At 38.9% G+C, this 27,573-nt stretch overlaps 1 protein-coding gene across 1 annotated transcript; it reads right to left on the reverse strand.

Moving 5' to 3' along the window:
- Window positions 1–7,626: 7,626 nt before the first annotated feature.
- Window positions 7,627–27,282, reverse strand: LOC104842733 (protein BEAN1-like). The gene is made up of 4 exons (XM_010585249.1): window positions 27,234–27,282; window positions 23,616–23,870; window positions 20,851–20,992; window positions 7,627–7,975 (listed from the first exon to the last, which is right to left on the reverse strand). The coding sequence occupies exons 1-4, from the start codon at window positions 27,280–27,282 to the stop codon at window positions 7,627–7,629; spliced, it is 795 nt and encodes a 264-aa protein (XP_010583551.1).
- Between the last annotated feature and the right edge of the window lie 291 nt (window positions 27,283–27,573).

Raw genomic sequence — 27,573 nt, forward strand, 5'->3', positions numbered from 1 at the left:
CTCAGCACGGGCGCGTGGCGGCGTCGCGCGAGGGCGGCCGCTCCGCTGCTGCTGTCGCCGCCGCCGCCGCGCTGAGGTAAGATCTCTCGTTTCCCGCTCCGCGGCTCCGGCAGCGCTGTGTCACCGACCTCCCCGAGCCCCCTCCTGCCTCTTTCCTCCGCCATGGCCCCGGCTGCGAGTTCCCGGAGGGAGCTGTCTTTGTGGGCACGGGCTTGGGAAGGCGAGGCCCTGTGCTCGAGAGCTGGTGTGAGGGTGAAAGCTGCCCTAACGGTAATTGTGCTGTGGGGTGAAATGAGACCACCTGTAACGCAGTGCGTTCCTCGTGCCTGTTTCGTTATTCTTTTTATTGTGCGTCGCCCCTGAATTCCTGGACAAGGTTTGGGTAACAATCAGCTGAAAGAGACTTGTGCCTTTTGCTACGGCGGCTGAAAAGTTTCCGGGAATGGGTTTGAAATGGAGGTCGGGTCCAGCAGCTGGAAAACAAACCTGGCTTTGATCCAGATGATTTTGCTAATCGCGATTTTTGGAATCTGAATTTTAGAGTCACTTCCTATGGCTGCTGTGATGTTGTGCACCTGTGTGATTTCATAAATTAGTGCCGGCATTGGCCTCCCATGACCTTAATTTTTGTTGTAGACCAGCTGGGCTGGCGTCTTCAGCAGTGTCTCCGCTGATTTGACTTGCTGCAAGTGTGAATTTGACTTGATGGTTTTTTAATGGCTCATCTTATTATAGATTGTCTTCATTACATGATAGATTTTAAAATGAGTATCTCTCTCACTGTTAACCACTGGGAATGTATGGCTTCTCCTGATTAAGGGAGATCTCAGGGTTACTTGACCACAGCCCTCTTTCTTTTCTTGCAGAAAGTGGCTGTGTGGTGTTACAAACAAACTGGTTTTTCTCTCTGACTTTCCAGGCAAGAGAGCTTTCCAAAAACATATGCTTTTGATCGTCATTCCAAGTGAAATGTCATTAGGAAATACTTTTGTAGAATTTGTGTATAGATAATTGCTATATAAAAATTGCTGATCTAGCCAAGAGGGAAAGGGGGACAAATCCCCATACTACCACCACATGTTAAAATGAGGCCATCTGGCCATCTGCTGCAATATCTGAGTTTCTTCCCCTACCATATGTGCATGCATACACAGACAAGCTTGGCTGTGCTCTTAGTAGGGTGCCTGCAGGCGGCTCAGCTCTCTTCTTGCCATATGCAAAACTTTATTGACCCAAATGAGGGTTGGATTTCATGTTTCTGTACACTGCTCCCACAGGGGTGGGACTGGAGTCTTTAAACTTTGTGGTTCTTGTTAACATATAGAATAGCTGCATTTTGTTAAAGCCTGGTGCGTTTTAGTAGAATGATACAGAGAATCTTGCTTTGTTGCTGGTTCGAGTATTTCAATAAAGCGTATTTGCATAACACAGTAAATACCGAGTTGTCTCATCTATCTAGCTATCACTGCGTTGTTGCTCTCTGAATTAGTTTCCTAGTACGGCGTCCAAGGATGGGGTTTATTTTCTGTGTTTTGAAGGTCCTAATACTTTAAAAGCCTGTTCTCTGAAAGGGAAGCTTAATCACTTCCCTGGCATGTGTGTGATACCAGTCCCTTCACTGCCAGCTGGGCAGAGTACTCGCCCATGACCCAGGTGCCCAAAAGTCCGGTTGCAGTTCCCTGAGCTATGAGGTCTCCCATCTTGCTCCTCCTTCTTCAGTGAGATTTTGAAATGTTTTGCAAAAAAGTTTTGCTATTTTCTGGGTGTTTTAATTTTATTTGTCACTGATTTCCATCTCTTGCAGAAATACAAAATCCTGCTAGGAGTAAAGCTGTGACAAAATAATCTTAATTTTTACAGGGTTCTTTCACTGCTTCATTGTCATTTGAATTTAAATTAAAAAAAAATGTTTCTCCATTCCGAGTGTATTAGGTTCATTTGGAGCATAACAGAAGACAGAATCTATCAAAGTGATTTTTTTTTTTCTATTAAAGACTACAGCAAGGCAAAAAGCTGGTCATTAGTCCTAGGAGACAAGAGGAATTGAGTAGAAAGGAATGGCCACTTCCAGCTGTGCATGGAAACTATTGCTATTTCCCTGGCATTCAAAAGACACAATGCCAATACCTGGTGAATTTCATCAGGCTATATACCTGACTTCTTTTTTTCCATTGCAGTTGGGCTGATTTAGGCAGAGGAGGTTTATTGAAACAATATTGACAGGAGATGCAGGAGAACAAATAAGAGAATCAAGGCATTGGACCCAAAACATGAATGGACCACTGTGGATGCTTCTAGGTTCCTTAAAGCTTTAACTTTGTGCCTCTGCTGGACATGGAAGCTATTTTGCTTGTTACTTTTTCTTGCTTTAATGGAAATGAGAATATATATATGCATATGGACCTGTCTGAAATCCAAGCTGTGAATTTATTGTATGCTTATGAGTTCAGTAGCCAGTGTTCAAGCATACATTACTGTGAGCTGAGGAAAAGGGAAATTAATATGAACTTTGCTAGCTGAGAAGAAGTTTTAATGCATGAGGTGCTGTTGGGGATTCAGAAAACATGGATTTAATTTCTGATCTATCTGCAATTCCCACTTCACATGTAGCACATCACTTCAGTGGAGTTAGAGCTGGAGGTGCTTGGATATAATTGTGGTGATGAGTATTTTCACTGAAAACTTTTTGCTGTGACAACAGTATGGTGTTAGAAATTACGTAGTTCTCAGTGGGTCACTAATGTGGTCTGGGCTAAGAGAATCCTCTTTTCCCAGAGGGTACTGGCAGAACATCTAGGGTTTGGAGAGCTGCTAATATTATGTGACAAATGTACAACTGCCAATTCCCAGGCTGTGAAGCAGCATCAGACACTGTCAGACAGTGATAAAGAGAGGATATGGAAAGCTCCACTAGAAGGAGAGGACTGAAACTTGGCCTTTCCGTTCCCGGTAACATGTGGAATCTTTCTCTCTCTACAATGTATGAAATACTAATTCTCCATTTCCCCTCAATTCTAGTATCTCATTTCTGTATGAAAATGGAGAACAGCTTTCTGTTCTCTGTCCTGCAAAACCAAGAAAAATAATAACTAGGCCTTTCAACTTTCTTGTTCCTTTCCTCTAAGCTGTCAGGATTGTCAGTCTCCTTGACTTGCAGAGCCTCAGCCTGGACTCAGTTTCCTAACAAGAGCAGTAGTGAGTGGAGAGATGTTTTGAGCGTTTTAAGAATAATAGTGCTGTTCATATTCCCAGGCTGTTGTTAATTTTTCTTCTTTTTTCCTAGTAGTATGACATTATTGGCTCATAGTTAGCCCATATTTGTCTCAGTCTAATTCTCAGACATTCTCCTGCAGTCTAACAGGTCACTCTGTGTTGTGCGTTTGAATTTGAGCCTACATTTCTCAAGTGCAGGAATTGTATTTGTGTTCACTGGATTGCATGTTGTTCTTTCCAGGCTGTTTCTCTGTCTTGTCAAATTCCAGTCCTGCTCTCCTACATACTCCTGCCTCTCCTAGTTTAATGTAATTTGCTGATTTTAACAGGTCCATTCTCTCTCAAAGCTCTGAAATCCAGCAAAACTCGGTGTTTTCATTAGGACATAGATGATCCCACTGGATGCATCCATTCAAACTAACACAGAGCAATTGATAAATACTCTCTTGTATGATGATTATTATTTTAATTTACAGAAGTCTGTGGTTGTAATTTTATGTAGACAGTATTTCTCTAGTTTAAGGAGGGGAATGATTTGTCAGACTGTACCATGACCAGTTAGATCAGTTTGATGTAGTTTCCATTCAGGAAATACAGTGGTACTCACCTTGCTGTGCTAAAAAATTCTCTGAATATTTCTGGCAAGATTGGCCTGTTACTTCCTGGCTTTTCCTCTTTTTTCCTGGCAGTATGTTGCCATTTTCCAGTCTCCTGACCTTAGTAATTTTCAGAGGTACCTATGAATGTGTTTTTGAGGGTTTCTGATGCTTCTTGAAATGCCTGAAAGTATTTCAAGGTAACAATTTCCACTGCAGGAGTATTGCAGACTCTTCCCTTCCTGCTGTTGCTGAGCTGGGCTGATCCTGGCTGGGCATGCACTGACTCATCCCCCTGAGCAGGAGAGACCTGACTGCTATGATGGCTGCTTATTCCTGTGATCTCTGACAAATGTAACGTCCAAATTTAAGTGGCTGAAGCACGATGTTGCTTAGTCAACAGTTGCTTAGTTGCCTGATTAACAGGTGGCTAAAGGCTGTGCATGGTTCCAAAGTGATACTGACGCAATAAAAAGCACAGAAGCTGTACAGAATACATGTATGTTCTTTACTAAAAGTTTGGTGTAAAGATCAGTGTACTAAAAATTGAAGCAAAGATATGACTACAGAAATACAGTATTGTTATCACATAGCAAGAAACAGCATGTCCAAACAATTTTCTTTCTCGTATTACCCACATAATAAATGAAAGGCCTGTATTAAGCCTGTTTTAGGACTGGCATTAAAATTATGTGAGAGTTTAGGATAAAATCTGATAGGGGGATATGCATTTCTTAAGAGGAGCATCAGGACGCACTCTGTCAACTTTGCTGAGATTTATCCATGATCTTAAATATTCTTCAAGAAATGAAAACATGTTCTTATGCATCTTTACAAGAAATGTCAACACTGTTCCAGTAGTCGCAGCAGAAGCTGTTAGAGCAGCTTTAGAGCTATAAACTTCTCTTTCTACTATTGTCTGTTTACAGAGGTATATGGGTTGGGTTCATAAGCTTTGTTTCCACAACTTTGTTGGCTATCACCTAGCTAAAAAAGATTAACAAGAGTAGAAAATTCCAAGCCACAGTAGCATACTCTACTTTTAATTCACAGTTTGTTTTTTAAAGATTATTTCTTGATAATGAATGACATAACCTATGCATTTAGTTGTGACTTAGAAAAATGCTACAGTATGGAAGTGTATGTTTTGGCTGGCTTCCATATCCGTGTGACAAAGAAGCTGGGAATATTTTGATGGATGAGTCCCTTATTGTGAACTCTGTGTAGCGTGATAACTAGATGACTTGACTTCATAAAGCGGTATACCACAAGAGGGAGTAGACAGCTATTTGTAAGTAATGCTGCTACATAAAATTGAGGTTGCAATGCTAAGGATGTGTAAGGGTTATCAAATGAAGACAGACTTTGATTAGTTTTCTATAATCTTAGTAATGCATTTCTATCATTAGATAAAATACAAATCTCCAATTTTCATCAGAGGCCTATTAAAATTAGTTTATTTTTTATACCACAGATAGAAAGTTAGTAGAAGGGCATGAAATCCCTGTCAGGTTAAAAGCCAACCAGGTTGAAAGGATTTCCCAAAATGCACAGAAACTGCAAGCATCTGTAACAGAGTAGAGGCTTGCCTGCCAGATGTGAAAAGTCCTCTGTGCTTATCTTCAGAAGAACCTTCAGGTTTGCCATATTACAGGTAAAAGAGAGATTCACTTTCAGGGGAAAAAAAAAATCACATTTGCCTTCTAATATTTCTTAGATTTCCCCCTCCACCTCCCCAATAGCAGCCTGAAGCAGGGTCTGGTCCCAGTGCCTTACCCTGTTCTAGGCAGGTGTCCAAGAGCTGCAGGAAGACACAGCTATGAAAGCATGTCCTATTCTGCATAAATAAACCTCTGTGCTTTCCTTCACTTTTTATTTTTCCTGCCAATAAAACTGACTGGTACATTTCTATATGGGTTTTAATTTCTGGCTGCTAATAGATGGTGTAGAGTTTTGTCTCTCTTATTGCAGGATACTTTCATACCACAAAACTGTTTACGCTAGTACTTTATACGGAGGGATAGTTCTGTCTGTTAAAAATACAAATGTGAAATATAGCCTACATTCTGGCAATGCCTGCCAGCAGTTTTGCAATGCAAAATTGTGAATTTTTGTTGTTTTGGGTATAGTATACGAAGAATATTGAAAATCTTGCCGAACTCTAAAAGAATTCTGTTATTTTTTAGCAAAATACATATTTACTCTCATCTACTTAGCAAAAAATGCATATTTACCTTATCTCATCACGTGCATATGACCCAGTAATGGTATAATTTATACAGCAGTAAGAACCATATAATTACTTCCCATCTAAGTATTAATTATAATTGTGTCAATCTTTGGAGTGTTGAGTGATGATTACAGTTGAAAATTATTTAGTATTTACAGAAAATCTAAGTGCAATTTTAATAATTTGGATGGTGCTTCCTTTTAAACACAGTTATATATTTACTATAGTAATTTTTACATATCTTTCTGTGGGGGTAGTAAACTGAAGTTAATTTTATCAGTGTAAAGAGATTATTATTTTTTTTTTCAGTGAGACTACTTCTAAGAGATTTAGTGGAGATGAGCCTCTGATAACTCTGTTAACTAGTACTGGTGGAAGATGTAGTTTAGTCCTTGGGTGGAGATAGGGTGCTTCTATACCATGCAAGATTAAACCCTCACGTCTGCAGTTTACCTCTGCTGTTCTGTATGCATCTCCAACTTGTATGCACTTATTATATGAATGTGTGAGAAGTCCAGGTCTATGAACAAAGGCTAGATCTGTGGGTAGCACAATTTCAGCGAAACGGATGGTGCCTAGTAAGAGGCTTCTGCACAAAGTGAGGTTCTCTGTTACTGTGCATGCCAAGTCCAGCATCTGTTATTTACATCACACCAGTGCAGTTACTAGAGGTCAAGGTCCTTTGTAACACTACAGGCTCCTTATTGAAGAAGGAGACCAGTTAGTGTCTCAAAATGCAGTCATGCATGGGAATTGGCATGAAGCATCTTCTGGGATTCCAGACACTGCCCTTCCCTTGGCTATAGTAAGTCCCCGCAAAGGCCATGCAGCTCCCAGGCCTGCACACAGCTGTAGTACAGCTTCTGTAGGTAAAGCCAATCGGTCTTTGGGGATCCACTGCCACTTCTCCATCACTTGCCATTGGTTTCTTTTGAGGAAGACTTACAGCAGGCTTTGCAATGGTCTGGAAAGCCTGGTACTGGCCAGGCTTTGCAATGGTCTGGAAAGCCTGGTACTGGCCAGGCTTTCCAAAGGAAAAATGTGACTATCAAAATATTATTCTCCTTTTTCTTTTGCTCCTATGTGGTACTGACAGTCATGTTTTGCAGGCAGTGTTCTGTCTCTGTCTACTGAAATACATAGTTAGTCAAAGAATTATTTAAAAATGCTTTGTTGCCAAGACACTGAATGAAATGTACAAGTGACACCTACAAAGACAACAAAATGCTTTTCTTCTCCTTCTGCTCTAAAACATGCGAAGTATCATAAAATCAACAAGTAGGCTTGACTTGATAACATGTATCTACATTAAGAGTGGCTGATTTCAATGTGTTTTGAAATGCTTCAAAAAGGTCAGATGCAATGCTTGTCACTGCTGCTCTTTTATGCTGTGTGATGTCATGGAACACTTTGAAGCACAAAGAGGGAAGTTTAGGTAAACTTTCAAAATTCACAGTAAAAAATAAAATCCCATTGCATCCCTGTTTAAAGATATAAAATAGATAAAACTTTCAGAGGTTTTATTCTTCCTTTTAAATGTTTTTGTTGGTCTGAGTTCTTCAGAAGAATTGAAGGAGCCACTTTTATTCACATGATTTGGTTCAGAAGGGTCTGATAATCAGTGGAAGAATTTTTCAGTACTTCCACTGGAACAAGTGGGATGGGGACATTCTGCTCACACACCACCGTTTCGTACAGGGGAGCAGCCTCCAGAGTGAGAGATGACAAAGAGATGGATGAAATAGGCTGCTGCAAGTCCTGCAGCCTGACTGCATAATTTGCAGCCTGTCCCGTAGTTCCAGATGCTGCTTCCTCTTCCAGGCTAAAGTTTATAGATATTTCATTTCTTTGACAAGGGTCCGTAAAAGAATATGGGGGGGGATCATCTGTGGGAATGTATATTTGTGTTGCTCCTGGCCCCACGCATTCATCGTAGCTGAAAGAAAAAAAGAATATTTCATTAGATTCCTGTGAAAAATGCCACAGTACAGTATTTTCAGTGTAACAGGGGCAGGTAAAGTGAGAAGAAAAGGATCGTCTGGTGTTTTGTTCCTCAGCCTACATACTTGCTTACCCTGCCATGTGAGACACTCGAGAGCATAACACTTAAAAGTATGTTTCCAAATACCTGAAGACAATCCCAGAGGTCTCAGTGAAAGTTTAGACCCCATCCTCCTGCATGAAAGTACCATGCAGCACCATGTGGCAGTACCGTTCAGCTGAGGTGCCTGGGGATAAGCCCAGCTCCTTACAGCCAGTTACGCAGGAGCGGGAGGAGTAACACTGCTGGCTCACACAAAGCTGTGCACCCTGCACCAGTCACCATAGGTGCAACACAGCGGGGGTTCATTCCTGCTCTCAACGGCTTGTAAGTAGCTAAGTTAGAAAATGGCTGGGGAAAAAGGAAGTGGTGTTGCCATGTTACGGTTACAAAATAAGCTATAGAGAGCTTTAGATGGAGTCTAGAGCATCACATCAAATGCTGTCCTCCTGACTCACAGGTCTCTGGTGCTCAGCCAGCAGTTACATGCGGTATGGTGTCTGGGCTGCAGATCTGTGCTGGCAGAGGCAGCAGGATTTCTTGCTGAGGTGCAGAGCTGTGATGAATAATCTTGATAGATTCATGCTGGTCATTCTGATACTTGGTAGACTCCCCGTCATGTACCTCCCGAAAAGGAAGAATGCAAGATAGACCAATTTGTGGGATTTCCATGAGAAGCCAGCTCAGATTTATCCAGGCTTTGTAGTTACGTCCATGCCACCAAGCTAGAGCCAGGGTGAACTATTACCTCCTCACTCCACTACTGTGCTCAGTGCTTGCTGTCCCACTGTGAATGCTGACAGGCACCTCAGATTGGAGCCTGGACTGCACAGCCTAGGGAGGCCCAGAAGGGGTAAATAATGAGCCTGGATAGACCAGCGTGTCTTTGTGCTTGTGTTTTCCCATGTTCTGTGTTGCAGGAAGGGGATGGGAACGGACAGAGTGGACATGAGTAGGCTCCATGCATGTGTACCGTGCTACTCTGGCAATCCTCAGCCCTCTGAGCCTAAGGGCTCTGCAGAGATTTCACTGTGGCCCCAAGGGGGGCTGAACCAGAACTGGTAGATCTGGTCTGTTATCTGGGTGGTCCACTGTCTAGTGATCCTAGCATCATCTGTTTGTCCACAAACTAAAGCTGACTTCACTTTTGCTATCAAACCAGCCCAGGTCTAGTAGTCTGAAGGAAGGTCCCGTTTTCCTGGTTCACTGGCTACAGGCAAAAGCGAGGAAGAGTTTTAACATCATGATCTTAAATGTTGGACCTGCTTTGTTTGTGGCTGCCTTGTTTAGCTGTTTTGGGATTGTTTTAAATCCAGTTGTGAAGGAGAGAATGTTTCCTGTAAAAACCTTTGCCTGCTCAGTTAACCTGAAAAACAATTCTGCTGGAGCCAGACAAATTAAGAACCCATTTCCTCAACCACGCTAACTGCAGAGCTATTAAGATCTAGGTTATTTCCTGAAACTTAGGATATTTAGCGTATGTCTTCCCAGCAGACTGTAGGCAGTCATTCTGTCCCCTGTAATTGCATTACTGCCAGGCTAAACCCAAGCTAATAAACCCTACTTGTAGATTGTAAGTGGCTTGCAGCAGGGCAGCTTGCATTGGTTAGAGTGAGCTCAAATCTGCTGCAATCAACCATGGAGGCCCTGCCTTAGAAAAATACTTGGTTCTGCTGCACTCATTTGTACCTTTCCCTCAGAGTGCTCCTGATGATTTTGATGGTATTGTTCCTAGTCCGGGTGATGGCAGTGCTTTTTAGGGAAGGGAAAGGTAAGAAAGTGAAATCTTAGTACTAGGTTACTAAATAACTCAAATATTCACAGGTGGTTTTATTTTTACCTCTCTTTTATCTTATTTTTATATTTATGAGGACAATGGTTTTAAATTCAGACTAGAAAATTTTTATTTCCCCATAAGAAACAATGGTATTTAAAAACATAGCTGTTCTGAAGATCCTGAATAGGGCTGCTAGGTACTTCAGAAACAAGTTCCAACACGTAGGAGGTTGAATTGTTTTTGTATAGCCTGTGGAAAAAGATTTCAGTCCAGCCTCTACTAAGCCCACTGAAGCTTTCAAGCATACCTGATGTTCTTTTTAAAAGATCTTAGACCTCAGTCAGAGATCGAGGACCTGATGTCCTCAACTCTTCATGAGCTCAGCAAGAGTAAAGGAGGAGCCCCTCTTTGCATGATTACTTACTATGAGCTGCATCTTTACTTAATTTACATTTTGCTGACCCAAAGCCCAGTGAATTTATTTAAAATCTTCCCACAGATTTTGACTGACTTAATCAGGCTAATGAAGAGCACCTACTGGGTCCTTTTACTGTAGTAAAAGAGTTTCAGTTTTGAAAAGCTCACAGTAATGTGAGTTTCAAGGTGGAAAATTTTGAATCCTTTTGCTGAGACACAGAAGAAGCTTCTCTGTCTCCTGATTCTGGGCCCAAGCCCAGCACAAGGGAAGTCTGCCACTGACCTAAAGGAGAAATGGGCACATTCTACTTACTGTTGTTATCTGATCATCTACATTTCTTTCCCTTGGATTTACTTTAATATCTTTCAGGGACCATAGCTCTGCTCTGTAGAACTAAAATGCTTGGTGGGATAAATAGTAAAGTGGTCTTTTGTGAAGGAGACTTTTAAGCATTAAGACAAATGGGTAGAAAATTATGGTATTCAAGACCTGGCATTTTAGTGTTTAGTTCGAAGTATCAATATATTAGTGTTAGGGCACTTTTTCTTCATATATATGATGGATAAAAAATAATTCTCCCTTATTGTCCAAACTCCAATGCAAGTAATGTTCCCCCCTCACTTTTGGCAATTAAGTTTACATTTAAAAAATCTAATAGGGCCATAAGTAACACATGCCAGATTTTCAATTAAATAACTTTTTGGCACCTTTACAACTGTGCCTACAGATTGTTGTGGCTAAGGAGGCAACTAAAAATCATTCAAATAGCTTTTTTTTTTTTTTTTAAAATAACTTATTGTAACTTATGATCATGATACTCAGTTTCCCATATTCTCTCCTAAGCGTGGTATCTTTGCTTGTAATGCTGACATTGCAAATAGCTATTGCTATGATACTGTTAGTGGAGGCTACAGATAAGGTTCCTATAATTTTCTGTTGAGGATAGGAAGGAGATGAATTAATGTCATACAAGCAACTTTAACTTTGTATTTTTTGACCTAGCTTCCAAGTGTTTTGTGGGGTTTTTTTGTTTGTTTTTGTTTTTTTTCCGTCCTCTCTTTAACAGCCTCAGTAATTTGGTTGTGTTTTCAGAGTGCTTTTATAGAGGTATTCCTGTAGTATAATTAATGAATCATCAACACTATAAGCATGAATTCTACTTTGCAATCTCTCCTTCAAAGAGATCATAGTATGTAAACTTATACATCTAGTCTTTACCAGATCTTTTTTTTTTATTAGAGGATTCTAAGCAAGTATTACAAGAAGTAATACACAGTTTGACAGGCACCCACTGTCCATGTATGTTGGTGGTTGGAAAATCATTCCTCAAAAGATTTAAAGGATTACTTACAAAAAATTGTAATAGCAATCATTGCTTGCAGTTGATTACCATGTATTGATGTGAGCGATACTGGACTAAATTCCTCCTGTTGTCTTAAAATAAAGCTTCATGTTTGAGGAGAAGAGGTGAATGGACTCTTGCATTTTACTGCAGTGAGGCGTGTATCACGAATTAAGTGGTACTGCTAAGTTGTCCTGCAGTATGAGGTCTGCACCTTTGACATAGGTTTTAGGTTTCTTTCTTTTTACTTGCAAACAGCACAAACTAGAATAGAATGAAGGAGCTGCTTTCTCTTCAGCTGGTATGGAGACCTTGATACCGGAGGGGCCAAGAGGTACTATGTAATGATGGTTACCACTAAAAAGAACCAGTGCATCCATAACAATCAATAATGATGATTCCTAATATTAAAATTATAGTGTTACATGCAAGTCACTTAAGTATGGTAACTAATGCTGTTGATTTCATCTGAGAAGGTGGCAGCTGGAAAGCTCAGTGATGTGGAAAGCAGTGGTTTCAACATGAGCCAATGTCCACGTCACTGAAAGGAAGTGTCCCCTGCCCTGTTGCATACTCCCACTGTGTTCCTTGCACTACTTCCTCCAAACCATGATCCCCAATCTGGAGCTAAATAGGCAAAAAGGTTGCGTGCATGGGGTTTGTGTGTGTGTGTCTGTTTGGAGGTTTTTGTTGGTTTTGTGTGTGTGTATGTGTGGTTTTTTCTGGGCTGGATTTCTACTGATTTAGCTACCTAAGTTGGAAACTCACAGCATAGTCAGATGGGCATCAATGCAACACAAGAGAAAGAGAAGTGTAAGAGATGGAGGAAGTGGTGTAGGTCTTAGACCACAGCTCACAGGCTGAACTTCTTAGCCATATCATAAAGTGCAACCTCAGTAACTGCTGAGGGAATGACACCTACATACATATGTGTATATGTGTGTATATATATATTTTGCAACTGAAAATGCAAGAGCATGGAGCTTGCATGACATAAGTGGAGAAACAAAAATACTTGCTAGTCTCTTGCAAAAAATACAATGATAGTTATGTTTTATCTGAGAGATTCAGTTCCGTGAAGTTATTGTACATGTAAAAAGTAGCTGATGCTTGAAGTTCAGTACAGCAGTCACAGGAAAATCCTTCTAGACAAGAAAGCAAATGCTTTTGAAATGTTACTATAACTTAATAATGGACACAGGAACTCATTACACTGCATCTCATTAATATCGTGCATCTCTTTCAGCCCTGAAAAGAATCCTTGGTTGCAGTACTTGTGGTGCATTTTAAATAATATTATCTTAAGGTTCAATGTGTCTTACAGGCAGTTATGAGAAGGAAGGGGTTACTGACCATGAAATGTGCTGTTGTCTGCATTTTTTTTGGCCTTGTTTCTTGTCAGAATAACTTCGTTGTCATTGTAGACTACATTATTGAGTTTTTAAGGGATAATTATACTAGGAAAGGCAAGGAGGGCTGATGTCTGTTAACATCATTTTACTGCATGTAGATGTGATCTGCAAAGAGAAGAATGTTGCTTAAAAAATACAGCAGCTCTTGAAGCTGACCTTGTTGACTCAGAATGTTGGAGGGGGAAATAACTTCATGAATTTGTCAGGTCTCATTGCAGTAAGTATTAGGATAGGTTTGTTGCTAAGGAAACCCAAAAGATCTTACTTAACTTCCTGTCATTCATAAATTATGACCTGCTCTCTGGGAAAGAAGAAGGTTCTACTAACAGAATTTTTTAAGATGCAAACAATAGCTAGTGAAAAAAAGGCAAATCTGGGGAATGAAGAATTCATTGTGAAATAGATGTCTTTTTGTTTACTTTGTTCATTTGTTATATGTTATGACTCTACTAAAGTTGCTTCTGTTGCATAGTTTCCATTTTGCTGATGACCTACTGTCATCTTTTAATAATGGTAAACAGAATCACTAAATCTGCAAAATACATGTGCTGACAGGTTTAAGCTACGATGAAAACAACACAAAGGTTGTTTATATGATGTTGTTACCTAATAAAGAAAAGCTGAAATTAGAACAAATATACTGTAACTCTCCAAAAGGAGGATCAAAGGAAAAAAATAATGATGCATTTGATGACCATGTAAGTAGTTCAGCTGATGATGCTATCTCTGATGGCACAATCTATTAACAGCTGGGTTTATAGGACAGCAGCCTGGAAATCTGTCAGTGTTTCCTTTGAGGTGTTTTTTCTTAGAATACATACATTCTTTGGTGATATATAACTACCATGAGGAAATGTATCATTTTTGACAGACTTGCCTTTACAGTGACATATGTCATGAGACAGGATATTTTTCTAGGTTTATTTTTGATACTGACGGTTTCCATTTGAGATACTAGGTGCATTTAGTAACAATATTTTGACTTTTCTTTTGCATGCATTGTCAGTGACTTATTAAGCATTAGTTTAATATTTTCATATAATAGCAATCCATTCCATATTACAGCTTGTCTCAGTCATGCACTTAGTTTAATTCTTGAACAGTGACTTAGAATGAAGAGCCAAAACATATTTCTTTATTAAAAAAGAAACACCTTGAACTGTTGGGGCCTAGTGATTAGAAGAATGATAGTGCAAGTTAAGTGGCACCTCCTCATATGCAGTTTCAGTCATCCTAATTATATTGTTAGTTTTAAATCAACATCCATCTGTCTCGGGGCCTGGATAACATTACATGAGAATTTTTTACTATGACTGATCCCAAATTACAGTGGATGAGGGGGTAAGTAAGAAACATGTAACACCTAGAGATAACAGCCCGCAGTGTCAGCCAAGACAGAGCCCTGAAGGAATGATCCAATGCTCTATAAAATTACTGGACTATTTTCTGGGAATGTTTTGTCACATATGTTTGAAAAGTGGCTATTTAAACAAGGGGGAGACTCCTCTTAAGGTAAGGTACTCTGGAGGAACCTCTTTCTTTTTATTAGCTGTAGAGTGATGCTGATCTCCTAACGTAATTGACTTTAAAGCTCCCAGAGGTGTGGTACATGGACCTCCAAAGTGCCTGCCTGATCTTGGAGTAGGTAACCATGAACAAATAACACTGTTATCTTCTATTTTAATGTTTTTAAATAGTAAAAAATGTAACCCAAGGTATTGTTCAAGGAAATATCTAAGGCTTAAGTAACTTAACCCTTGAAGAGACAGGAAACTTGGAATTACTTTTTTTTTTTCCCCTGCCTTTTTTCTGTTCATAGTTATTTCTGGAATTTCCCATTCCCTCACAACTACAATGGGACTGTTTGTGTTAATAAGCACTGAAAGGCTGGATCTTTATTCTGCACTATGTGTCAAAAGAATCTTGAGGAAGTTTTGACTCTGATGAATAAATATTCCAGATGAAAAATGAAATTAAATGTAAACGGTGTTTTCATGAGAACATATACCAGATAGCATTTGAAACTGATATAATACAGTTTCAATATAATTGTGCAGCTTTAAACAATTAAAATAAATGTTTTAAAAAACCCAAGTCATTCTATGATGAAGATTTTACATGATACATTTCAGCCTGGCATTAATTTTATACATAATAAGAACCACTTGGTCATAAGCAGCGTTTAGTCTCTGGGTTTCTGTAACCATTATACAGTAAATGACAGTGAAGCCGTGGGCACTAGTTGAGTAATAATAATCAGTTAAGACAAACTTATTTCAAAATAATCTCTTGTAGCCTCCTAAGCCATGGAGTTAATCCACAACAGGGTTCTAAACAACAATACCAACTTCTGCATGTCAGCAGGAATGCTTAGGACCTGCTAATATTTGAGGAAGTTTGCCATGTGACATGTTTTAGGATCACATTCCTAGAAAGAGCTTTGCTTTAATTATTCTAGGAATGAATTCTGAGCAGGTGAAGGAAATACTAGCTGCAATATGCAACTTATGTCTTAGAAAGACCCTTATTTACCTCTAAATATGAAAACAAAAAACCCTCAAACTACTTAAGGTACTTTCTTTTCTAAGACATTCTTTTCCATCCCTCACTTCCCAGTCTAACTACTGGGAAATTACAGAAAAATATTTCTTTTTTTCAGTACTGTTATCAATGACTTAACAGCCTTAAGTTGTGATTGTTTTGTATGGCACAATAAATTTCTGTTTAGAAATGCCTGGTGCTTCTCTTTCATCAGGTTTTTCTGCTTTCACTGCTGCAGGGTGGGGTTTTTTATATGCAGCAATAGTTAGCACTTCTAGAGTGAAACTGGGACAGGTGTAGATAAATGCTGGTCAGACGATACAGCATCGCAACAGATATGATGACAGAAAGTGAAGAGAACTTTGTGCCTTAGCCTCCCAACATGCAGGCTGAGGTGTGAGAAGATTTTTGACTACAAATACAAGCAGCAAGTAATGAGAAAGGCATGGTTATTTAAGAGGAATGGAAATGCCACAAAAAGAAACTATCATAAAATGGTTGTAAACAAATTTAAGCTGGAAATAAGAAGGTTGCCATAATAATTAGGAATTAGGTCTGTCCTTAGGTATTCTGAAATGGGTATAATCAGCACAAAAGATCTTTGCAAACTCTGTTATAGAATAGGTAAGTTTCTATTAAAAGTGATTACTGGCAGCAGCAGGGGTAGGACTGCGTAACTGCAGAAGATCCTCTGACTGAAATGCCTTCCTGAAGGATGATCCGTTAGTAGAAAATAGCAAGATGAAGGCAGCTTGGGGGAAAACCTGTCCATACAGCAGATATAACTTGATGGTGCTGCCACTGGTGTGGTGGCATTGACATCAGGTAAGAACCTCGCTAGGGCAGGGCTCTGTTTAGAGGTATACCAGAGACATCTGAAATGCTAGTCTAGATACGCTTGTTGGGAGCTTACTTGCAGACCCTGACCTCTCAAGGGCTGGTTTAACGTTGGGCAGTAAGGCAATCTCCCTGTGCTTACTGGATGGGCTGTGAAATGTGGGCGTCATGTAAAAATCCCTTCACGGCAGAAAGCAACTAACTAATCAGAAAGCAATTAACTTGTTTCTGTACCTAATACTAATTAGGAAAGCACTAGGATGTGAAGGGAGGGGCTTTTGAGCGTCTAGTTGCTCAGAATTCAGAGTTGAAAGAATTGAGAGTTTTATCTCATGTCATGATTTCCAGTGGATTTAAAACTGTCATATTTCCAGTGGTGTTTTTTACTTCACTGACTGAAAACCTCAATGAGGGTATTGAAGCAAGATCTGAACTTAACCACAGATGTCCATCTCATGCTTTGCCAACTGTCATTGTAATGTGCCAAAAGCTACTTACCATGCATGCTTGCAGGAAAAGTGGCCTTGGCAAAGGAATATAGCACAACGTAGCAAGTTTTTATGTTAGTTTCCTGCAAGCCTGATTCTGTCTTTCAAGAAAATCTAGGAAGCTCAAGCCTTCTTCCCTCTGATACAGCTAAATTGCTTCCTCAGAAGTGAGGGATGGAAAAGAAAGTACCTTAAGTAGTTTGGGGTTTTTTTGTTTTCATATGTAGAGGTAAATTAGGGTCTTTAAGTCATAAGCATTTCCTTTTGCCGCTTTAAAGTAACTTTAATATGGATTTGCCTGTTTAAACAATGCAGACTGAGCATGGGTATTAAGAGTACTGGAATTAATCAGGCCTAAACAAGACAATTTTCTCTAGAATTGATCCTATATAGATTAGGCAAGATGACCAGATGAGGTAGAGTGAGCATACTTAAAACAAACGAGCAAAAAAAACCCCAATCTGTTCTAATGTGAATACTAGGATAATGGGTGACTAACTGGTTTTTATCGTAGTGTGCCCTGCAGGACACATTTCAATCTAAAATACAGAGAGGACTTTTGTGGCTTCCATTAAAACTATTCCTGAAGCTAAATCCCTCCATCTTGCTCAAGAGTCGTTCCTCAGTGATGTTCTGTATTAGGCAGTCATGAGTCACAGATGAAAAAGGTGATAACCTTGGTTGCCCAAAGCTCTCTACATACCATTAATATCCAATCACTAAGGAGTGAAAAAGCACTTAGTGGAGTGGGGAGAAATTCATTTCCTCTGGCCAAAAGGTGAAAAGCTGATGAAATTCCTTTCATGCAGGGAATCTCAAATCTCCTCATTGTTAGGATTTTAGAGATTGTCATCAAGAAAATGCAATCGTTTTTAATTTACTTGGTCCTTGATTGATACTGTACTTCAAGCCATTTAAAATATGTAAGCTCAAATTATTTTTAAACAGTTTTCTTATTACGTATATATAAAAAGATAATTAGGAAAGCTCACTATAGGTGCATGTATTACAATGAACTCTTGGCACAGTGAACATGAGCACGAGCCTGTGATTTCTATGTATAAATATTATCCACATAGTGTTAACAGCATGTGTTTGGGATGTGTAGAATGTCAGCTACAGCCATCTTGATCAAACTCCGGAAGACTTTTTTGATTAAAGGTCTGCTGCCTGCCATATAATTCCACATAATACTCTTGATTATTTTTTTTTTCTTTGATTCTTCTTAAAAGTTTAAAGATACTAAAAATTCAATTAGATTATTTTGTTTATACCATCACAGTCAATGTTGAACAAATTGGCAAATACTGGATTTACAGGCTTTCCAATATTTCTTTCAAAGTCATATTTGCTATGATGAAAGTTAAGCTGTGGCAGGGAGATTGTTCTTATATTTTGTCCTGGTTGAATTTGTTCAAGTTTCCTAATTTGGGAGGAGAAGAATTCTGTGGTTTAGAATTGTTGTCAGATCATGTGGATCATCTTTCTCAGATGTCTGAAGTTTCTTAGAAACGAATACTTTGCTACCTCTGGTAACACAGACTATGAAACATTAACTTAACTTCCAGCACTACTACAAGTATCTGTACATGTTAGAAATAGGCTCTAAAATACAAATCCCTAGTATCTTGAAACTGCTAAGTTCATACCCACTGTATTTTGTTTTTATATTTCCCTTCTACAACTCATGTAAAATCAATCTGACAGATGCTAACACAGATCTGAGATGAATTAGAAAGCCATTAATTATCCTAAAGGATGTGTATGGATAGGAGCACTGTATATTTTGGGCTGTCAAGACAAATTGACCAAATGGCTTCTCTGTAACCACCCTGCAACTATGGCAGGCTAATGACAAAACTCAGTGCATGGTATTTCTCTAAACCTAACGTAAAATCTAATGTAAGAAAGTGGTTAGTGGATTTGCCAAAACTACTTTTTCTAAAATATTTAACTATGGTAGCAGTGAGAAAACAGCAAAACCATTAACGATAATCTTTACTTTTGACCTGTGATGCAGATCTGCAATTAATGGCATGAGCAGTGTTTCCTTGTGTATGCAGAGGCAGATCTTGGGCCCCTCAGGGACACAGTCCACTCTGCCCAGAAGGGCATCTTGAGGAGGCAGTGGTTGGACACCTTTATGTTGCTCTGATCCTAGTATTGATGTCCCAGAATAGTTTCTTAGAACAAGGCGGGACAAAAGATAGTTACCTTGTGCCAGGCTTATTACAGAAGCAGCTGGAGAATTAACAGAAAGCCCAGATCATGTAGTGCTATCCTGTATCACTCACGTATCTCTTTCCAGAGAACTCCATAGAGGTGGAAAATCCTTCTTTGGGCCTGTTTCAAACTGGAAATGGATGCAAACTTTGGTATAATCTTAGGAGACCTGCCTGCTAAAGAAATATGTTCTCAGAGCTTGTTCACAGGAGTCTGAGCTTGTTCTCAGAAATCTGGCCAACTGCCCACTCAAGCTGTTGCTTGTGTGTCAGCTGGCTGGCTTTTATTAGTAAAGACTCAGTGTGGGTCCAAAAACCAGTCTAAATTTTTAAGTGGATTTATATGAAGTTCTACAAATTTAGATGCCAGGCTCGGAATAATTTTTCACATTGTGAGCTGTCTGCTAAAATATTTACACCATCTCTAAAAGCCTATTTATTATATAGTATGACTTTGTAATACATAAAGGGTTGCTTGTGGAACATGCATAGAATAGAAAAAGCAAAGATCTATATATTGTACATTCAAACTACTGACTTGCTCTATATTGCATATGTATACAAGAAGTCAGAAAAGGGCTGGTCTTATTGGTTTACCTCAAAACAGAGTCTGCTTAAAAGGAAGAAAAGAAAAAAAAAAGGGGGGGGGGGGGGAGGGGGGCATGACTGTTCAACCATTATTTGCTGTTTGTAAGATACAGCACTACAGAAAGCCTGAAGTGATGTTCTGTTTCAAATGATTTCTGTTGGTTCATTGGAGGGAGTAACTGAATTCCTTCTTCATTTATTAACCACAAGGTGCATGAGGCACACAGAGGAGATATAGATGGATTAAAGTGCAACTCTTGTCACTTGTGATGACTGTTCTTGTATCCTGTGAATGCAGGCAAACATGTGGAAGGAGCTGCTATATAATTTCTGGAATGACTGTCTTTGGAAAGAGCCTCTTCTAGCGATGTTACTTCCCCGGGCAATTAGAACTGCCTGATATTTGAAGGACGCTCTTCTCCAAAGATGCTACTACAATCCAGGCAACTATGGCTCTCCAGAGCAGGTTTGGGTTAAACAGCTAAAATGGTAGTTGTCCTTCACAGATTACGGATATAAGATGAACAACCCCAAACAATTTTCTCCCTATCCTAAATTAGGAGGGTTAAGTACAATTACTAGGTATGTCAGAAAGATATGTTTTCTTCAGTTCTGTTTTCTGATAGAATACCATGGTTAAGAAAGCTGAGAAGTGAGACTTGCTGAAAAATACAGGAAGGTTTAAAGGTTTCTTGCACTCTTTTTAATTTTTTCTCCCCCTTTCATTTTTTTCCGTTTACTCTTATCTGAACAGTCTCAAGGTCAGTAACAAATGTAACCTGAATGTTCTTGAAAAAAGTATGTATTTTCTCATGGAAGTGAAACTTTGACTTGTAAAATAATTTCTTTCAAAGAAAGATATTCATAAGTAATTTTACTTGTGTGTTTCATTAGTATGCCATCAATATGATAAATTTTAATGTGAATATTAGTAAATGAGAATTGGCTGTACACATGCCTTTATTTAGTAAAGATATATTCTGCTACAGAAAACTTGAACTTAAACTAAACAAAGCCTGTCTGTATTTAGAGTTTGTGTGACCTGTATTTTTGTAGTGGGTATAGGTCTAGAAGTTTTATTTTCTTCTTTAACAGGCTTTGCAAGTACAGGACTGTAATACTCAGAATCTTAGAAAAGTGCTTACCGTGGAGGTGAATCAGGATACATGACGTTGACCTGAGAAAGTGTATCCAGATAGGAACCAAAATCAAAAGCTGGGGGAAACTCCTCCATGCAGGTGGATCTCAGCTCTCCAAAAGAGCCACCATAAGAGAAGCCATCTGGAGCTGGAAAACAAGCAATTAATACTTGCTGCTCTTTTCCTCCATGGTGGATTCTCTGAAACAATATCACTGTTTATAACACTGCCATAAATCAGAAAATAAAACCTATCTGAGGCAGAGGAATTACTGGTATTCTGGAACAATCAGGTTTCACAGGACATTTCTATTCCTTCAAGAGAAAGTTAACATCATCTATAGATGAACTGTGGTGTTTCAGGCTATGGCACAGGGACTATATATTTAGTGCTGCCCTACAAGATGCAAGTGTCTAAAGTCTTTCTTGTGCCTGAAAGGTTGAAAAGGAATGTTGGTTCTGCTGCATGCAGCTTCAAACATTAGCAGGACTGCTGAAGTTCCAAGGAGCTGCATACATTGAAACCTTGCCAATTCTGTGAAGGTTTTTAAAAGGCGGCTTAGGTGTTTGATTGTAGGTATGTGTCTTGAGAAAGTGCTGTTCTTAATAAAACCACTAACAAAAAGGGGAAAAACTGGAAAATAGTAGAGAAAATCATCCTGCTGCCTGCTCCAGGGCTTTCTTAATGCTTTCACTCAAGAGCTTCATAGCTCCACAAATATCAAGAAATTACTCCTATTTTCTGTCTTAGAAGATCGTTAGCTAATGCTCAACATTCCGGGGTAAATTTCCCTAAGAATGTCCCAAGCTGTGGTAATGCAGCAATCTCCACTTCCCTGCCCCCCACAATAAAATGATCCCTCCTTTTCACTCAATGCATTAAAATAGTACCTGGAGAGAAAGGCCAGCTTCTAAAGTGACATCGAAGCAGTGTCTCTCAGCAGAGGGTAAAAGGGCAGGACTCACCTGAACTGCCTGTTCCTCCTTCTGGCAATTTTCACCTCTGCCAATGTATTTACCAGGGCTAATCCAGTCTATCATGCACTGTGCTTTCCTTTTGCTTGATAAGTGAAGGAAGCCAACTTCACAGTGACTCCCGCTGCTCCCATGCTGGCCAGTGGAAGCATGCCGAGATATTAGGACAGCATGCGCTGATGTAAAATTTTCACTTTGGTAGACTGGCACAATTTAGCTTAAGATTATTCTTTTGAATTTCTCTGAAAATAATCACCATGCTTTTCTTTTTCCATTTCTCTAGCATTATTATTTCTAACAAGCAGTTTGAAAATTGTCATTTACGTTTTTGCCTGGCTTCAGGGTTTTTAAATTAACATAGCAGTAGATTTAAATGTAGTGATTAAATCTTAATGGTCAGTATTTTATCATGCCAAAATATTGCTGTTCATGGGCAAAACAGTAACTCCAATTTGGGTTTAACTATTTAATTCCAAATTTAGCTACTGAAAAGCAGGAAAAATAGATGTTACAATAATAGTAGACATTAGTTTTCTGGATTTTTTTTTCCCTTCTTCCCCCTGTATGTTACCATGGGAGTTTGCATTTCACTTATTTTGGAGTCTAAAATTTATTCCCAAAAAATAGATGTTATTCACTTATATGTATAAATGTTTCTGGAAAAGCCCCAAATAATTATTCCTGGCTCCAGGTGGACAAACTGATCCTAGGAAATGTGTTTCTTTTAGACACAAAAATTCCTGGTCCAAATAATTAAATGATGTCCAATTGACTTCAGTGGATACTTGATTTACCACAGTGAAATCAAGATTTGAGCCAATGTGTTTTTGTGTGGCTCACTATTATTATCTTTTCTATATAAAGAAAAAAACTCAAGAATATGCAAAGAACTGTACTCTCATAACAAACCGCAGAAAAGGAGCCTAACCATAGATATAATTGTTGATGCTCCACTCAATTCATTAATCCATTTATCATTTGAATTTTTACTAGCTGAAGACTTACAAAGTAACTTTTTGTAATTGTTTTTTCCTTAAATATAGAAATAATCAGATTCTGTCATTTTCTTGACAAAGTGGCTTTCAACTTCTGGACAGCAAACCCTAAATTGGCCAAAAATATAATTCTACAATTCACTCCTTCATATTCCCAAATCCTTTTAAAGTAGGGGGGGGGGGGGTTGTTGGAGGGGTAAGGGGATAGGAACTGGCACTTTTTTGTTAGGAAACCAGTCTCTTTAATGATGACAGTAGTAATGACATTGATGTCATCAATGACATCATTAACGATGATGATGGTTGTAACAACATTTTGATGCCCTGTTGTTCTGTTTATATCCAGTTACTAACTTTTGTGGTCAGAAGTAATTGTCCAGTCATTTTTGTAGGCTGGTGCACACACTGCAGAAGCGAGAACATTCCTGGCTTTCCAACAGATAGAAATTACATTACATGCTATAGCAAGGCTATAATGGGATATGAAAATAAACTATCAGGAGTCTAGTGATGGGGAAGTAATCTTATACCATATCAAGGGAAAATAAGCTGTTTAAGAAATGCTGTTGGCATTGGCCTTGTTTATGTTAACCATTAACTTTGGAGCTTGTACTATGTGAATTCAGTGCTAGAACAAAGATGCTATTAAACTACAAAGCTGCCTGTGACCTACTTACCCTATTTTTTAAATTTTACCTTTTTTTTTTTTTATCCCTTGCACAGTGGCCAGATGCTTTTTGTTGCCCATAGCATGAGATCATTAATAAAGTTAAGCATTATCTTGCTAAACTAGCTATCTTACCATAAACAGCATCTCTCCTCAGATGCGGGCGTCTTAAGCGTCCATCCTTTCGCAGACTGCCAACAATGATTGTAACACAGGATAGAAATAGCACAAGTCCAATCACTACTCCAGCCACCAGAAGGGGTGAAACAAGTAAACTGGTATCATTTCCGTTTTCACCATAGCTGGGGAATTCACTGGTGGGGCTGCTCTGGTTCAAGTGAACTTCTGTACAGCAGAGAAAGAAAGAACGTGTCGGTTGTGAAAAGAGACCTTTACAAAGTGTGATAATACAGATGCCAAAACTAAGGGCTTTCAAAGCCCTAATAGACAGCCTGAGACAGATCTGTTTTACACATTCATGCTCTTATGGACAACCTATTTATTACACTGATTTCTGGAGCTGTTAGTAATTGACTCTGGGGGAGTCACTCGGCAATCGTTTCCCTGTTATTGGAGAATATCTTGCTGGAGTCAATGACATATGTTGCATAATTTTGCTTATTCCTGGAAAGATTCTTTGTATCATGAATTGATTGATGCTGAAAGAACTTCAGTGCACAAGGAGGAATGTACAAACTCAAAAATTTGGGCTCCAAGTGGAACAGAGGAATTGTGTGTTGTTACTAGGTGTGAAAAGTCTCCAAGGTTTTGTAGAGAAAGTTTTGGGCTAGAGTGAAACAGAGGAGCATGCTTTTGTAGCATAAGGCATGCTTTAGTTCATGGGATGAGTCTGCATCCCAAGAAACTGACTTGGAGCAGAGGGGGGGAGGGGACTCATGCAGAGTGGGATTCTTAGTGAGGGACTGGATTTCCATCAAAGACGTGGCTTTTTATTAGGCAGAAGCTCGGGCAATATGGTGGTCCTCTTGGCTTTAACATCTAATAAATTGTTGACATAGAAAACCATCACGATGAGCACTTAAAATTTGCTCATTAAAAACCTGAAAGTAAATAAACTTTATTGCCCTTTGGGCTCGCCAGTGTGTTTAAACAGTAACCGAAAGATGGTGCCAAACCTGTGCTTTAGTCCAGGCTTTCCTAGCATTCAAACTGGCTACATGCCTTGCGGAGAGGTTAGGTTTGGTGCAGTGATTCTCATTTCATCCTCCCTAGTTTGGCCTGATACTGTGTAAAGAAGGAGCTGGGTGGGCAGGCAGACCTCACCTTAAAACAGTGTGGAAGTATTGTGGTCCAGTAGGTAAACCCTGTGCTTCACCAGGTGACTGCAGACTGAGCTGAGCTCTGTCTGGCTTGTGCACCTTTGTTTCAGGCATGCCATTCCACGTAGCAACACTACTACTCCTACTTCCACCCCATTTTGATTTTTCAGTTGAAATGTGCTCATGTTGTATGTGGCAAAAACTATAACTGCTCTCCTCTGTTAAAAAACCCCCAACCCTCTAGATGTATTATTTAAGTTCAATAATAATTCTGCTTAAGGGAGAAAAATGGAAAATGCAAGAATATCCCAAACTATGAAAAGTCAGAATAACTCCAGTAATTTACTTCCAAGTCAAATATCCTTTTGAGACAAGCTAGAGAGTATCAAAGAGTAAGTTTTCTCTAGAGAATCAACCGGTGACCTATGATTATACATGTGAATTAATTGCCCATAGATGTATTTATGGCGGATTGCACTGCTAATGGAGGGGAGGTAAATGTTAGAAATGATGGGAAGAAGAATTCAGGATTTCAGCAGATGGAATCCCTGCTTAAGTAAAAGGCTCTGTATGTTTATTTGTGGACAAAAGTTTGGGCATGCAGTAAAGGTAACCAAATTTGGGCCTAGTCTTGAAAACAAGTTGCAGTAGGCACCCATTCTCCTATCCTTAATCCACAGTTTACTAAAAAAACCCTACATACACACACACACTCCCTCAGATAAAAAAGAAGTCTCCCACTAGCTGCTCAGGATCAGACTATGTATCGAGTAAACTAGAATTTTATTGATGCAAGAAATTATTGGACATGCATATATACCAAGACTAGCTTTCAAATATGGCATGGATATATTTTTGTATCTGGCTACATGCCAGTTGAACAGATAAATAATTTGTTTTCTACAGGAACTAAGGCTAACAATTTTGCTCTTTTGAATGTTCTGTAAAGTGAATATGTGCTTTTGGAAGTGCAAGTGCTTTTTACATGGATAGATGTTAGCAGATAGTTTTCAGCAATGTTTTCCCCACTCTTTTCCTTTGGGATATACTACCTAGTGTCTTGCAGTCACAATAAGCTTAAAAAGATGATGATGGCTTCAAGCCAATGTATATTATCGTTGGCTAACGCTTGACATTGAGAGAACTGACTAGAAATATAAAAAAACTGGGGAATTAGCATGTAGTAGGGTTTTTGTTAATTTTTTAGAAGCACTTGACTGTTGGCTGAGAATTTTTATAAGCAATTAAGATAGCCAAGAAATGTGCTGAGCTTTTACAAAGCATTTTATGCCAAAAGAGAAAATGGAATTTTCTTAAAATTAAACTGATTCTGTAGCATTAAATCAAAAAGGTATGGAAAACTGTCCCACTTAATACTCTTAGCGCAAAGAGTTTTTGGGTATGGGGTACGTTTGAGGGGTGGATTCCGCTGATCTTACAGCCCTTGCACTAGAACTAAACTTCCTCAAATTCTAATCATGTTCCTCATTCGTACAGTTTTTTTAACTCTCTCTGTTGGTAATGTGTCCAACAAGTGTGTACTCCCACTGACCTTCCATAGCCTTGTTTATTCAGATTTTTGCAAATTCTGTCTTTGAAAGATGCAAATATCACACCAGCGCCAATTAGTTTAAATCACAATTGCAGGGAATTGACACCTGAACTGAAAGTCCTGGCGGATAATTTAATACATAATTTTGGCTGACTTGCAAAGATAAAAGGGAAGAATCAACTTTGTTGCCATTATGATGAGAACGTGAGCCTGGGATATGAGGTTGCTCCATGCACTATCAGGCTTGTTGTCTTCAAATTGAAGCCAAATAGTACTGTAACTGGAGTTGGTGATAAAGTTCCTGTCAAGTTCAGTGGGAAAGAAAAGAGGCTACGGTGAGTGCTTTTGGATCTTTTGAAACTTGGACAACTTCTAAATGATCCTCTTAACAGGGACTGTCTAAAGAAAAGAGAAGTAGACTAGATTTTTTTTTTTTTTTCTTTCCAGTTGTGTATGGAAGCCAGCTGGTATCTTAACACATTGACTATTTTTGAGATTCCTGTGGTGCCACACAGTGTGAGCACTAATATTTGGTCCTATTTTGCTTTATAGGAATTTAACAGGTTAGCAGTGACTTCAAATAGAAAGTACTCTCTCATACTCTCCACTTGTACTAGAGGTATTATTTTTTTTATTTCAAGACAGCCCATTTATCTAGCACATTCTCAGGGCTTCCTTACCTGTTCCAAATCTTGTCTATTTTACCTTGTTTCTCACCATCATGAATCTTTCTCTTTTTTTATGTCTTAGACTAATTGAACGCAGTCTCTGCTAAAGACAAGATACATTACAATATTGCTTTTAGTAGAAGGAATGAACAACTCCCCTTACTCTAGCTCCTAGAACAATGTGCAGCTGATAAAACTTCTCTTATGGTATTATTTTCAATTTGGCACTGTGAGACTTCACAGACTGACTTACTACTACTGGAATTGTTGAGGTGACTAACAACTACAGAATGAGACGCCATGTTGATATAAATTCTTTGGTTTTGAATTTTTGGGGGGCAAAAGAGTTTACGTTACTTTTGGCAAAGGAACATCTTACAAGTTTTTCTCCTTTTATCCAAATACATCTTTTGATAAACTGTACATTTCTGTATATAAAAATGCTATGTTTCTTCATTCAGAATTGAAGTATCTGGAAATTTATGTGAAGCCCATAAATATACCAGCAATAGCAGAATGCTAACTTTTTTTTTTTTGAGGTAAGTTGTATTTTTTTCATGAAACTGCAAATCGTAAACAATACATGCATAAAT

This window comes from Haliaeetus leucocephalus, unplaced genomic scaffold (assembly GCF_000737465.1).
Source record: "Haliaeetus leucocephalus isolate CR32 unplaced genomic scaffold, Haliaeetus_leucocephalus-4.0 Scaffold92, whole genome shotgun sequence".
Taxonomy (NCBI): Eukaryota; Metazoa; Chordata; class Aves; order Accipitriformes; family Accipitridae; genus Haliaeetus; species Haliaeetus leucocephalus.